The 14,964-nt window shown below is 40.6% G+C and overlaps 1 protein-coding gene across 1 annotated transcript in view; it reads right to left on the bottom strand.

Annotated features, from left to right (window-relative positions):
• Positions 1-10,476, bottom strand: part of LOC142405366 (macrophage mannose receptor 1-like) — a 34,698-nt gene extending 24,222 nt beyond the window's left edge. The window contains exons 1-9 of the mRNA XM_075492695.1: positions 10,419-10,476; positions 8,151-8,552; positions 6,791-6,964; positions 5,173-5,331; positions 4,228-4,341; positions 3,610-3,744; positions 2,600-2,782; positions 799-956; positions 33-146 (exon numbers count right to left, since the gene is read on the bottom strand). Of these exons, the coding sequence (XP_075348810.1) occupies positions 33-146; positions 799-956; positions 2,600-2,782; positions 3,610-3,744; positions 4,228-4,341; positions 5,173-5,331; positions 6,791-6,964; positions 8,151-8,552; positions 10,419-10,476 (1,497 nt within the window). The remainder of the gene's footprint in view (positions 1-32; positions 147-798; positions 957-2,599; positions 2,783-3,609; positions 3,745-4,227; positions 4,342-5,172; positions 5,332-6,790; positions 6,965-8,150; positions 8,553-10,418) is intronic.
• Positions 10,477-14,964: the final 4,488 nt, after the last annotated feature.

Below are 14,964 nucleotides of genomic sequence, written 5' to 3' on the forward strand. Positions count from 1 at the left end.
GGGAAATTGATGTTCCATTCTTATATATTTACTTTTTTGCAACCTGCATCAGTAATTTCCTTTTCTCCAGCTATTCGTGATATAGGTTTTCTTTTACAAATGTAGCCAGCTTTCTTCTCACAGAGAGAGTCTGCCCAATAGCCATCCTGTGGCAGGAAAAAGAATAAAATAACAATGAGATTAAGATGAATAATCTAAAGAAAATGAATGATTTCTTTCTTTATAATGCAAACTACTCTTTTTCTTTCTCCTTTCATTTTGAAATGGAAATTATTTTTTTTCCTTATCCAGTTCCCCTAGTTGATAACAAAAGTAAATCTGCTCACATTCAGTGAAATAGGAGACTGGGCTATAGTAGCACAGCTATGGCTGGTAGTGATGAGAATGGATGAGGGTGCAGGGAGCTGGTCCACAACCTGTTCTGCAGGGCCCTGCACAGGCAGTTGTGCCATGCGGGGATGGGCAAATGAGCAGGATCCCCACATGCCACCATTACCACCAGAGGAAAAGGAGGAGAATGTACTCGAACTACATTCAGAGACCTGTTTTATAGCCCTAATAATTTCATTGATGACTTTCAGATGAACTTAAAGAGAAAATTTCATCAGTGATGCAGTAACGCTTTCATTTTATTTCTTCTTCTTTTTTTTTTTAATGAAAGGTCATATTTAATGCCATCCTTTGTCCCCACATCCCTTTTTCTGGCCCTAGCCAGTTGCTGAAGTAGCGAGGCACATTATTCTTTTATTAAGAAGCTAGTTTCAATATTGAAGTAAAATATGTGTTGAATAATGTTACCTGGCCCTTGATCAGTACACAGTCTTCTGGCCTGTTGTTTGTGGTGGATGGCTCTCCCAGGTGCCATTTTGTGTATGTCACTGGTGTACCATCACTCCATTCAAAATACATTTGAACCTTATGATCGTTCAGCCCAATCCATAGCTTGTCTGTTGGCTCTAAAACATGGAAACACACAACTAGAAAAGACCTCTTATGCCACTGCGTCCTTTTCACAGCACGCTCAAGCTCTAGAACATATAATCCCTTTCATAAATTTATGAAACATAAAATTATTTAGTGTGTTGCATGACCATTTTACAAATTAATATTTTCACATAGATATTAGAATAAAGACAGTATGCTTTGGAAAATTAGGCTGTAATGAAATCCCTGCACTGGATCGAAAAAACTTTGCTTCTCTTCCTCATAGCAGTGGGAGAAGAGTAAATTACCAGCCTAATGCTAATACACTATGGTGGTATGATAGACCTGTGTGAATAGTTACTTTTTAGGTTCTGTTGCCCTGGTCAGATTTTAAAATACTGGTTTTATGTGACTTGAAGCGTGAATGTTTTAAGCTTCTTTCAACAAAATGAAAAAAGCAGAGAAACCCCCCAAGCTCAGCCCCCCAGCCCTAGATCAATTGTTTCGTCAATAAGGAAAATCAGAGTTTCGACAACATCCAAAACTCAGCAGCAGAAGGCTGTCAGCAATGGGATCTAACTTTGAGGCTGGCCCTGCTCCAAGCCAAGGCTGGACCAAATGACCTCCGGTGTTCCTTCTGGCTTAAACCAGTGTATGATCCTGTGGTTTTAGGCATTCTTAATGAAACGAAAGCAAGGAAAATGAAAGGTAAATTTAGGTCGCATTCACAAAAATGAGAAAGAAAGATATGGAAGGATATTCACAATTTCTTCAGTAGTCACTAAACTGGGGTATGATACCAGAATCAAAAAGTATAAGAAACCAAAAATGTCTCCTTGTATCGTTGGACACTAAGCAAATTACTCTTTCTGAAGAAAGACTTCTTCCTGTCTTGAATATCTTTTACTGTTTCAATAGTTAACTAAGACTTTCACTACCTATAAGCATGAAAAGAAACCCCAAGTAGTTAACAGGGGCAAAAAGCACCAACATGCCTACAGACTCCTCACATTTCTGCCAGTGCCAGTTTCTGCCATTAAAAAGGCCATGGCGAGACCATGCTGACATGTTAGATCCAGTGACCTGAGTACAGTTCTTCAGGCAGCCCAGGCAATTTCACAGCTTGCTGCCTGGAAACCATCTTAGCTAACCTTGCTGATCTTTTCCATCTGGCAGTGTAGAGAGCTAAACTTTTCTTTAGTAGGTTTCTTCCATCACTTCTGCAGAGACCTGTGAACTTGCTGATCTGGGTGCTGGTTGACCACAAGACGCAGAGAATGACTTAGAGCCACACTGTAAGTTCCCCAAATGTATAGAAAGCAGTACAAATATGTGGTTTTTCCATAAAAAGCACTCTTTCAAAGAGGAAGTTATATTTCATAATCCTTTCACTAAGAAAGCTTCTCACCAGGATGACTGATGTCCTTCTACCCTCATGCAAAGCAAAGCACAAGTCAAGACAGTTGAGTAAGTCTGCAAGTTGCAGCACAGAAGGTGGCACCTGTCTTGAAACAGAAAGGAGAGCACTGCACCAGCCTAACGCCACTGGACCTCTGGTTCCTTGCATGTCTTTGGCTGCAGTGCTTCATGTTCATACAATTGCTACATCTCAATTCAGCTAGCTGGTACTTCTTACGTGCAGATAAAGACAAAAGCCCCCCCTGGAAACACTCACTGTACCCAAGTTGAGACACCATAAAGCTGTGCTCCTCAAGGCTTTGGATGCTGGCCAGGTGACTCCCTTCCTTCTGACAAGAGGTCAAAGCTTCTTCCCATCCTTTGGTCTCCCTGAAGATCTTGTAACAGTGATCTATATACGGTACCCATCCATCTGGGCAAGTAACAGGCCCAGTGTCACCTAGGAACAAATATCAGTGTTTTAGAGCAGTTTAAATGCCATGCAAGGGACACGACATGGAAAATATTTTCTGTGCAAAAGTTCTAAACTAAGAATTTTCTTGGGAAATTCTCATTATAAGGAAACGATAGACACAAAACATAGTAAACATAAATATGATTCTAAACCTGGCATTTTTTTAGCTTGGAAAAGGAAAGCTTTTTAATACAAATATTATTTAATACAAATTCTAAGGTTCTTATATCGCCAAATGTCTGTAACAAATACACTAATGTATTAATTTTAACATCTTCTGTATTAGTACTTATTTGTCAGCTAAAAGAAATCAGAAATTATCTGCACCTAACATAGAATGCTTATGAATTTTTAAAAGATTAAGTATATTGATAAAATCATCCAGACAGATTTACAACTAGACATATACATAGGGAAACACCAACAGGGAAATCTTTATACACTTAAAATATCTTAAATATCTTTTATCTTTGCAATATGTCGATCTTTCTTTCTTTTGCTTATTTTTACCACCGTTTGGTTTGTCCTCCCTTTTCATGCTCAGTAGTGTGTGTATTCATAGGGGAGACCTGACCACCAAAACACGGACAGATGGACAAGTTGGACCTTCTTTGCTTTTACCTGTTTTATTCTGTGTGTTGTGGGGCTGGAGATCAGCCTAGAAAGGGTGCAATGGTTGTAAAAAGCAAACCAAATAAACAAGAAATAGTTTCTATTTCTAATAAAGTTCTCCTGCTTATCTTTGTCAATGTGAATGCTGAGCAATTCAGATAACAACTTCTACTTTTAATTATCAACATATACCAACATACCTGAGGGAATCAAGGTAAAGTTTCTTTTCTTACAAATGTAACTAAGTTTCTGATCACATTCCCAATTTTGCCATTTAGCTTTTGTTTCAGGATTCAAAACCACACAGAGTTTTCCAGATTCTGGAGAGGGACTTCCTTTGGGAAAGATACAGAAAAAAAGAAGTGAACTTTTCTGAAAGGCAAATAGAGCTCTAAGCTCTAAAATGCACAGGAGAAATCACTCCTGGCTGAAGTGAGAGCCCAAAAGATCACGTCTTTCCCAGCTTTGGCGAGAACTGAGGTAGGTCTCTGGTAGTGGGAACGTCTGTGTGAAATGTAGTATCATTTCAGTGGATATGAACATGTAACCCCCTCATAGTTTTGTTGCTAGAGACAAGAAATGGAAGACCGTATATTTTGGGGAAAGACAGTACTGCTTTCAGAGCTAAAATAGTTTTGCAATCCATAGAAGTTTCTGGCTTATATTGCTATAGAAAAAAGGCTTTTGCTAAAGTTAAAGCAAGAAAAGCTAAAATACATATCTCATGGCATATCTATCTGGTAATAGAATTTAAAGCAGTATTTGAGGTATGTATATTTTTTCTTCAGAAATACAGAATCAAACAAAGTCACAGCTACCTGGAGCCCAGTTTAAGTACTGGAAGGGGCTGCCTCCAATCCACTCCCATCCACTCCTCAAGTCCAGTCTGTTGAGTCCAATCCACAGTGCAGAATCTGTCCCTTCTGTTAACTCTAAGTAACCAAAGGAAGATCAATGATTTTATAAATCACTATTTTATTAGCAATAGTCACTAATAATGTCTCTCTTGATTACTGTAAAAAGCAAACAAACAAAAAAAGCCCTCTCTTATTCTATCACCTAATGCAAAATGAGCACAGATGAGATGCCACAGAGCATATCCAAAATGAAAGTGTTTCTGTAGAACAGGCTAAATTCTGTACAACATTGGATTTATTTAAGTAGAAATATTGGTACAGTGTAAGTATAAACAATAATAATAAAGCTCTTAGAAGTTAAATTCACCATTAAAAATAACAAGAGAGAGTTTCTTCCATACCATTCCTCCAGCAATACATGGGTAGATAGAGCCACGGTTTGGGATCTGTGAATAACTGATTTTTCAGTTTGTCAAATTAATGAAAAAATCAGATGTCAAGCTGCATTTGACACAAAACATATCTTTCTTTTAGCACAGATACCTCTTTTCTCTTATTTTCAATTGGTTTTAAAGGTTCCTTTTGACCAAAAATGAAACTTTCGTTTACTTTTCAGAATTTTTTTTCCTCTTTAAAGAAAAAAAATCAACAAAGTTTTAATATAAGGTAACATTTTTAAATAGAAAGTCAAACTGTCACGCTTGGAGGATGCTGGAATACTTTGAATTCTGTTCAAACTTGTTAGTGATTTTGATATGAACTTGCAAATTCTAAAAGATTTTGTTTACTTACTCATGCATATTTAGGTCCATAGACATTAGCCAAAACCATACTGAATAGTTCTTAGCTGTGATGATGGACTGAACAGATTCTGAATGTAAGTCAGGGTTTGCTTTACTTCCTTACCTTTAAGGTATGTTTGTTCATGAATGTCTGTAATACTCAATAATTCTGCATTTTGCTGCTGACAGCTCTTCCTGGCTTGGTGCCACGTGAGAGCCGATTCAGAGTTTATTTGATAGTGCACATTTGTTAACAGATCTGTAGTCCACGTGGTGTCTTTATCTGTGGAGAAAATAATTATTTTGGGGGTGATAGTAACTCACCCACCGAAAAATGAGCTGCAGGTAAGAGCACTGAAAATGTTACGAGCAGGATGGGGAAGGACGAAGTTAAGGCCTGTAAACTGACAGGTAGAGCTGGCAAATACTGCCTCCTGTTCCGTGAAGATACACAATTCAGGGATTACTACAAGGGAAGTGATTGCATAGAAAAATATCTTGCATGGAGTGCTGTGGCAGAAATCCTAGATGAAATCTATAAAAAGATATGCAACATCTTCTTCTCTTTCTGGACAGCAGTTCCCACTGAGAGCTGTGAGAACCAGCTCTAGACCTGAATTTAGCATCAAAACTGTTCTTACATAAATTCCCATCTTGCAAAGAGCTTCTGGATGTGCCTGTCACATAGCTTCAGAGCCCGGGCACTGCAATGGTGCTGAGCTGCATCATGCTTCTCTTCTGCTTACCTTTGCGTCTTTGGTCTGTTGAAGATCTATACATGCTCAATCAAGCACAATACAAAATTGAATCAGATATTTGATTATTCCCAAAAGTCAGTATGAAGTTGAATTAAAAAAAAGAACTGAGAGCTGGGACTGGCTTTCAAAAGTTTGAAAATTATTCCTTGATCCTATGTCACATGCCTTTTGGACTCAGTGTCCTAGGTATCTTTGTAGGGACCTGGAAAGCATATTTGACTATGGATTTGAACCACACCAAATTCACATTTTTAATCAACTGGAGTAAAGGGGTGTTTTAATAATAAAAGACGTAATGTTGAACAGGAGCAATGGGGAGGAATATAGGGGAAAGCTGAGAAGTGTCAGGAGGAGTCTTCAACGCCTTAAATGCAAAGCCCTGTCAAGAACAAGGCCATAAAGGGAGATGGAGGGGGAAGCGACCACAGAAACAGAAGACAGTTTTCGGAAAGCAATTGAAATTGTAGAGAAATGCCAGGGATGGGAGGCAGTTGTCAGAAGGGGTGGAAAGACTGCTTCCCAGGCTTAATAGCATGGATAAAAGGACACATTCCACTTAAGTAAAAAAAATCTTCACGTGAGAATCACGTAGACTGAAACGTTAGTTTCATCATTAATTTTCCTGCAGCACTCATTTTTGTGCCCACATCCATTGCAACGGGGGTCCTCAGAGAATGCTTGTACAACGGTGACAGCACACATCCTGGCTGGGAAACAGCGAGGAGCTCAAAATTATCGTGCTGCTCAGCAACACCCCCACAATTAGTGGGAACTGCATGCTGTTTTACTCTTCAGTCACACTTTTCTGCACGTCTTTATGCAACGTGTTATTTCCTTGTGTAGAGAGCTGCAGGATGTGGCAATACATCATATACTAAAATACATTCTTGTAAACTATGCGTTATTATAAAGATATTCATATTCTGCTAGTGCTGGTTTGCCAATGCCACACTGAGGGGAACTGCGTGGGAAGAGGTATCTTACCTTTTGATGGGCAAAATCCATATCGCTGGTCCGTGTCATAGTCTGCAGTGGTTGCACACCAGAGCCAGCCATCTGACCGGCCAGCGTCTGTGCACTCAGCGTACCACTGCTTATTGTACATGAAAGGGAATACACAGGGTGCCCCGAAAGCATTTCCTAGCAGTGTAAAAGTCTCTGAGAAGACAAAATGATAAAGATAGCATGGAAAATAAGAAATGAATGTGAACTGTGAAAAATGTGAAGCCTATGCTAATGGCTGGATTGCATCTCAAAGTGCTTTCCGTGTTACCTTTCCCATAACCATAACAAAATTCATTTCAGCACTTCTTCAGACTTAAGCTGCTGACACATGTTTTAGAGCAGTGCTATTCTGATGTAAAGCAATTTTTGCATAGATGAGGTCTACAACTAGATTTTTATTCTGACCAAGACGCTTTTACAAACTTAATAAGGCTCCAGAGTGCTACCCTAAGATACCACTATTTCAAACTATGTTAAGATTTACATAAAATGTGCAAGAGGAGGAACTAATATTTAGAAGTCCTGCTTCCTGGAAAAAGTAAATCTCAGGTTAGACAATCCATCTCTGCTTTTATTCCAGTGACCATTTAAGTATCTCACATACAGTGGAGCAGCTCCCACATGCAAGGCTCAGGGTTTAATACTTCAAATACCCTGTGAGGTGGTTTTTGGAACATTCATTCTGGATGTAGGAAAGCCATTAATAACAATCAGACTTCAGCTAATCACAGAGGGTGATTACACTGGTAATTATAATTATTCCATGAGCATCCTCATCTGCTGAGTCACAAAAGCCACACTTCCTCCACCTACGCTGGAAATTCCAGCCCTTTCTCAGCTTGCCCATGTTGCGCTTCTTTCTTGAGGATGTAATTTCATTTCCATGTTGCTGTATAAGAAACTTATCAGTATTTATACTCTTTATTAACAATGTAGTGACACAGTATGGTGAGCAACTTTAGATAATACGTATATAGTATAAAAGTAAGTATGTATATATGTATATACTAATATATAAGATATATTTAGAGAATATAGAGATAGTATATGTAATACATATAATATTTGTAATACTAAGGTACTATAATGCATATACTAAAATAGTGTATGTATTATATTATATATATATATATATATAATATATAATATATAATATGTATATAATACATACTTGGCCATAAATATGACATTAAATTCAAGGCTAACTCCCTCAGTACACTGATTTTCTAAAACTCTGATAGTCACCCAAGGAATCAGAATAGCCAGAGCCAAAGATCCAAAACACTCAAATACCCACAAAGAAATTAGTGCAAAGGATGAAAGAATCAATTTTCTGTACCTTCATATCCCTGGGAGCATAAAACATCCATGGCCCCATAGATATTCCACTTATTCTTTGCACTCAGCCCCTTCTTTAACAAAACATTGTCATGTTCTTCATTACCAGGACCTAAAAACAAATCTTCCCCTTGGATTGCAAGGAAGCTTTCATTTCTGCATTCCCACCACTGGAGCTCACTTGTTCGATTACATGGATACAGGGTGATCACAGCCTGATCCTCCTTTGACGGCACCCCCAGGCATAGGTTCAGCCTCACACTCATAAGCTGATGATCAGTGATCCACCTGAATTTTTGTGATTCATTGTCTTGATGGCAAGTGGCAGTTCTAACTGCCTGAGCGATAGATGCCTGAAGACAGAGCTTGTTGACTTTATTATATATTAAAAATGTTTCAATGTCTGTAAAACAAAACAATACATTGTAAATGGTTAATATAGAATATATGTATAGTGGATATGTGACATGATTCTGCTTCCCATTCATATGAACAAGGAGTCATTGCGTTCAGATCAGATAAAAACGTGATGGTTTTGAACAAAGTCCAGTGCAACATCAATTTTACTGATTAAAAAGCAATAAGGAAGACAATAGGATATGTATTTCATTATTATATGTCACCATACTGTGGATTAGTGGCAGTCAGCAGCATCAGCAGAGCTGAGCACAGCTTGTTGGATTGATTTACATCAGTCACGTGAACTCCCTCAACCACACTGCTGTTACCATTACGCTGTTTCCGTCCATCCACAGATGCATGGCCTTGTAGACCTCTGACCTCTACAAACTTTCCTCACCCTGCCAGATCTTACACGTCTCCTAGTGGGTCACAGCTGTCTTTGCTGAGCCATTTGTCTCCCCACTGCCAAATCCACATTTCCTTTCCTTTTCACTGTATAAATGTGGGTGAGCAGCTCTGGGCCTCACAGGAGGTTCTCTGGGCTCATTGGGCTTGCTGACCTACAAGACCTGCAGTATTTACTGTGAGCCATTGGAATGTAAAACTAGGAATGACATTGGGAAACCAATCACAGTCTGAGAAAGTAGCAAGGACTGGGTAGTAGTGGCATCTGACCACCACTTGGCAATGTGGAAAGGCTGGTGGAAGTTAGAAGGTCCACCTGTACCAGAAACTGGGTCCCTAGCTCTCCAGGTAGTTTCTCTGATCATGTCTACAATGTTGGCTCCAATGTAAAGTAGAAGTAGAAGTAGCTGAGCTAATTTCAGTCCTACAGTGAGTTTATCATTAGCAGCAGTGAATCATGCCTATGAACTTGCTCTGCGGCTTTGTGGTGTACTTTGTGACCCACCTGGTTGTATTTCCCTCCAAAGCTTGTGGGGTTCATAACCAATTTTGGTCCCTCATACATCTCTTAATCACTGGCCTAATTAAAATATATTTAAAAAGCTAAAGAAATTTCATTAAAAAGCCTGCAAGAAGTTGAAATCAATTTAGTTGATAATATACAGTACGCTGAAAATAATTATTCTGGCTTGCAGTGATACCATGGGCGACTAAAAAAACCACCACATACTGAGGCAATCCGCTCAGGAGTTACAAGGCTAAAAGGATTCAGGTCTCCAGAAGCCATCTGTTTCACACCTACAATAGAAGTGCAGCTAAAGGGATGTCAGTAATATTGTCACTGCAATTCTACAATAACTTTCCTAAACTTAATCCAACTTTATTTCACAAAAATTTTACTTCATCCACTTTATCAATGCCAGTGAATTCGGTGAGTCTGTTCAGAACAGTGAATGAAAATAATCCTCTTTATAAGCACTAAGTCTCTCTGGATTGCACAGCCATCATCAGTGAACATCTTAATGTCCTACAAATAATTCTACATTTCACCACCCCTGAAGTTTTTCCTGCCTGATTTTGCTAACCATTACCCAGACACAAACAGCTCAAAAATCAGAACACAGGAGTAAAGAATAATAAAAAAAAAAACAAAACAGACATGTAAACATAACTCAGGATTTTCTTAGGTCTGATCTTCTGGCGTTATTGAAATGATAGTGCCACTATATATGAATAAAGCCATTAAGAATTCAGTCTTTGCTTCCTTCTCTATCCATTTCTTTTTTCTGTTAGACCCTGCCCTTGCCTCTTGCCTGCCATTAAGAGGCTTTCCATTTATATGTTCCAAATTAATAATGTACATATAGGCACTGCCACAAAACCATAAATCACCCAGAAATGCCAGAGGACATGGAAGCACTTTCACAGACACTTTTACAGGAGGCAAGCGGAAGGCACTTACCCGCCAGCTGCAAAGCACTGTGAACAAGGGAAAGAACAAGCAAGAGCCTGGAGAACATAATTGTAAATGCTGAATTTTTTCTTCCCTTCACCAAAAGCTGGATGATGAGAGTTGCTGGCAATAAAGTCCTGCCAAAGAGAGGACAGTGACCGGTCCTCCTTGGTTTCAAAGGCTGGATGATTGGATAGAAAGCTCTGAGTGCTAAATAAGGAAATATTCTGTCACATGCCACATTTCAAAAAAACAAGACTACACAGCACAAATTTTGCCTTCAAAAAAGAATGACTTCTCACTGAGAGCAAACTGTGCTGCCTTGGGAAAGCAGGTGATACACAGAAGGTTATATCTCAATACTTTCCTGCTATTTCTCCTGAAGAGACATCTGGGAAGCTCATGGGATCAAATCAACAGTGAAATACCAACGACAAAAATTCAGCCTCAGCTTTGAAATCTTAAACCTTAATTACACAGTGAAAAAATACCATCAGGAAAACGTCAGTCTCATATTTTCATGTGTGAGATAAGACAGGATTGAATTTTAGAGGATATAAGTGAAATTCACTCTGCAGGAAATTACAAACATTTCTTCCCTTCTAACTGAGATTGCCATTGTCCTACTGACCTTCATTTCTGCATAAATGCAACTAGGAGACCAGCACCAAAGCTACCTGAAAAATGGCTCATTTTAAAACCAAGCCCCATTTTTCTTGTGAAGTAGGCCAGTCTTGTCAGACAGTCATACCACAAGCCAGCCCCAATTTCAGGAAATGCCATGTATCTCTTCTTGCCCAGATCACAGAGCATGCACTCAGGACTTTGGTTTCCAAACGTATACGTGGAAACCTGAAAGAAACAGCACTCCTCTCCCAACCACTATAGTCTGTCCCTATAATTGCATAAAGGCCTGACTTTATCAATGTAGATTTTTACCATGGAAATATTTTGTTTTGTTTAGAAAAACTGCTAAATGGAAAAAACAACCTGTGGTGTGAAAATATTATTTGAAGTGTAGTAACATATTTGTTCAGCACCTGTAGCAAAAATGTGATAGCAAGGAAATTTGGCATCATCTCCCGTTTGTTGCCAAGATGATTGCATTTCCTAAGTACAGGATTTGTTCCTACTTGGCTGCTCAGCAGAAAGACAATGCAAGAAAGAGAGTTAGTTCCCTGAGAAAGTCTTACAGAATTAAAATAAAAAGGAGGAATTGAATTGTGAAATAAGAAATTACAAGGAAATGCTAGGTACAGATGTTAGGAAGTTACGGGCAAAGTTAACTGAATTTTCTTTTTCAGATGATGACAAAATATACTAACAACAACGATAAAGTCAACAGCTTTTTCTGGAAGATATTTCTAGAACTTTTTTTTTTTTTAAACATAATTTCTTAATCAGCTGCCAAAGACCTTGCCTAGAAAGAGTGAAAGTTTGCTTTGGCTTGAACTGATTTGTCTTAGACTGACAGCATTTTCTTACAGCATGTGGCCTATTTATATAAAAGATACATTGTCATTTATATTGCCAGGGGTTCTAACAGCCTTGTTTTATTTTGGAGCTCGTACGGCACAAGGCCAAGAGGAATTCCACTTTCTTCTTGGTTGGACATTGTGCAATAACAAAGAAGCAAAAGGGAACGGTCCCTTTTCTTCACCCTCCTCTGCTCCTCAAGCCACACCAGAGCCAACTGCAGCCTGGCAGCAAAACAAACATTGGTTCATTAAGAAAAAACAAGCGCTTGATAGGAATCCCTTCAGCCAGGTTGCAGACCAGTTTTAGGGCTAAAAATCTGAACAATTTGTACTGCATTCTTGATACTCCAAACACACCTTGTGCACTTGCACCTTTCCTCGTATGGCCAGTACTGTGAATTACAGGGTGCTATGCTGGGTCCTGGAAAGGGGTGGCTGCTCGAGGCTATTGAAATCCCTGAGGCCAGCCTCCAAGGAAAAGCAAAGCCCAAAGGACCAACCTCACTACCTCACCTGTGCCTGACACCTCCTGATCACCGTGAGCCACCAGACGCATACCTCAGGGAGCACCAGGCAGGAGGTGGCACTGCCTTCTCGCTCCTTTGCACTTCAGAAGTCTGGCAATGTCAGGCACCTTCATCTCACCACTGCCCACGGGCGTAGCCTCAGCGCAAGCTGCATCCAGCCATGAAGGGCAGGTTGGCCAGTCCCAATCTGGAAGGTCAGAAGCTGGGCTAAAAGCAAAGTTGTACTCCCTGGTATGAATTTAGTCAATTCTCTGTTACTTCAAATTCAATTACTAGATCTACATCCTAGACACTAGTCTCATAAAGAGATTACCAATAGTGTAAAAGTTGACTTGTTAAGGATTTCCTGGAAATCCTACCGAGTTCATTAAACTTCTACTCACTCAAAGATTAAGGGGAAAAGAGCAACACAATATCAACAGCACCCTCTACCTCAGCCTATCCGATGAGTCTAAATGAATAACAGGTGGGAGGTACCATGCAATGGTTGCTTTTCAGGTGACAGTTTGCCAATTGCTGATGCCAGGTGTTCACAGCTACAGTGACATAAAAAGACCCGTAAAGTGCTTTGGGATCCTTCAAGAGCAAAGATCCTTTAGGATCCGCTCTGCTGAAAAAGCAATTCCCACCAGGGCAGGTCTCCCCACGGACTCAGCTGCAGTGGCTGAGAGCAACTGATGAACTCCTGCACTTGCAGACCAGCCACAGCCATTGGGGACTGACTGCAAGGTGATCGCTCTCATGGGTTATAGCATTAATTGGTCTTGCTGTGCGAAATTTAGTTGAATATTTTGATACAGAGGTGAGATGAGCCTGCTATTTTTCTGGTCAGATTCTAGCAAGGGGGATAGGTACTGTTTGCCATCCTTCATAACCCTTCTCATTCAGGCTGATAAAGGCATCAGTTTAAAGCTGCTCTGTTTATCAAAAGTTCAGACAATAAAATCCACATAGGTCAAAATAAGAACTAACTTAGGGAAACATGTGCTTGGGCTGAAAATACTGTGGCTATCGCATTAATTTGCTTGGCTTTTGTACATACCTAGTGAAAGCAACCACAAAGCATGGACTAATTAAGCAGAAAGGCAACTTCGTCACAAAGAGGGGAACAGAAAGATTTCCCTGGGGAAAACCAAGTTTGAACTTTGTTTGAGGAAGGATATTGTTTATTTATTAATGTTTTCTAAATAATGAGGATTTATATGCATCCCTTGTGAATAAATGGTATTGCATAAATAAGTAGTTACTAAAGAGTCTCAAGAGAGCACAATTATGATGTCCTCACATCTTAAGGCCATTATGCGCTGTCAGAGACTACACGTATGGCTACTACTGTAATGGGTTTGCATGGCAAGGTTTTGGTAGCGGGGGGTGGGGGGGGTTTAGGGGTGGCTTCTGTGAGAAGCTGCTAGAAGCTTCCCCTATGTCTGAGCCAGCCAATGCCAGCCGACTTCAAGACGGACCTGCCGCTGGCCAAGGCTGAGCCCATCAGCGATGGTGGTAACACCTCTGGGATAACATATTTAAGAAGGGGGAAAAAACTGCTGCGAAACAACAGCAGCAGAGAGAGGAGTGAGAATATGTGAGAGAAACAACCCTGCAGACACCAGGATCAGTGAAGAAGGAGGCAGAGGTGGTGCTCCAGGTGCTGGAGCAGAGATTCCTCTGCAGTGCCTGGTGAAGACCATGGTGAGGCAGGCTGTCCCCCTGCAGCCCATGGAGGTCCATGGTGGAGCAGATATCCACCTGCAGCCCATGTAGGATCCCACGCCGGAGCAGGTGGATGTGCCTGAAGGAGCCTGTGACCCTGTGGGAACCCTGTGCTGGAGCAGGCTCCTGGCAGGACCTGTGGACCCATGGAGAGGAGCCCACGCTGGAGCAGGTTTGCTGGCAGGACTTGTGACCCTATGGGGGACCCACGCTGGAGTAGTCTGTTCCTGAAAGACTGCACCCTGTGGAAGGGACCCACACTGGAGCAGTTCATGAAGAACTGCAGCCCATGGGAAGGACCCATGTTGGAGGAGTTCGTGGAGGACTGTCTCCTGTGGGAGGGACCCCAGGCTGGAGCAGGGGAAGAGTGTGAGGAGTCCTCCCCCTGAGGAGGAAGGAGCGGCAGAGACAGCGTGTGATGAACTGACCACAACCCCCATTCCCCGTCCCCCTGAGCTGCTGGGGGGAGGAGGTGGAGAAAATCGGGAGTGAAGTTGAGCCCGGGAAGAAGGGAGGGGTGAGGGGAAGGTGTTTTAAGATTTAGTTTTTATTTCTCATTACCGTACTCTGATTTTATTGGTAGTAAATTAAATCAGTTTCCCTGAGTCAAGTCTGTTTTGCCCGTGATGGTAATTGGTGACCGATCTCCCTGTCCTTATCTTGACCCATGAGCCTTTCATTATATTTTCTCTCCCCTGGCCAGTTGAGGAGGAGGAGAGATAGAGCGGCTTTGGTGGGCACCTAGCATCCAGCCAGGGTCAACCCATCAGAACTACACAGACAATAGACTTTTTAAAAGCACATTTAGTGACAAACAAATGTAAAATGAAACTTTAAATA

The sequence above is a fragment of the Mycteria americana genome, chromosome 2 (assembly GCF_035582795.1).
Source record: "Mycteria americana isolate JAX WOST 10 ecotype Jacksonville Zoo and Gardens chromosome 2, USCA_MyAme_1.0, whole genome shotgun sequence".
NCBI lineage: Eukaryota > Metazoa > Chordata > Aves > Ciconiiformes > Ciconiidae > Mycteria > Mycteria americana.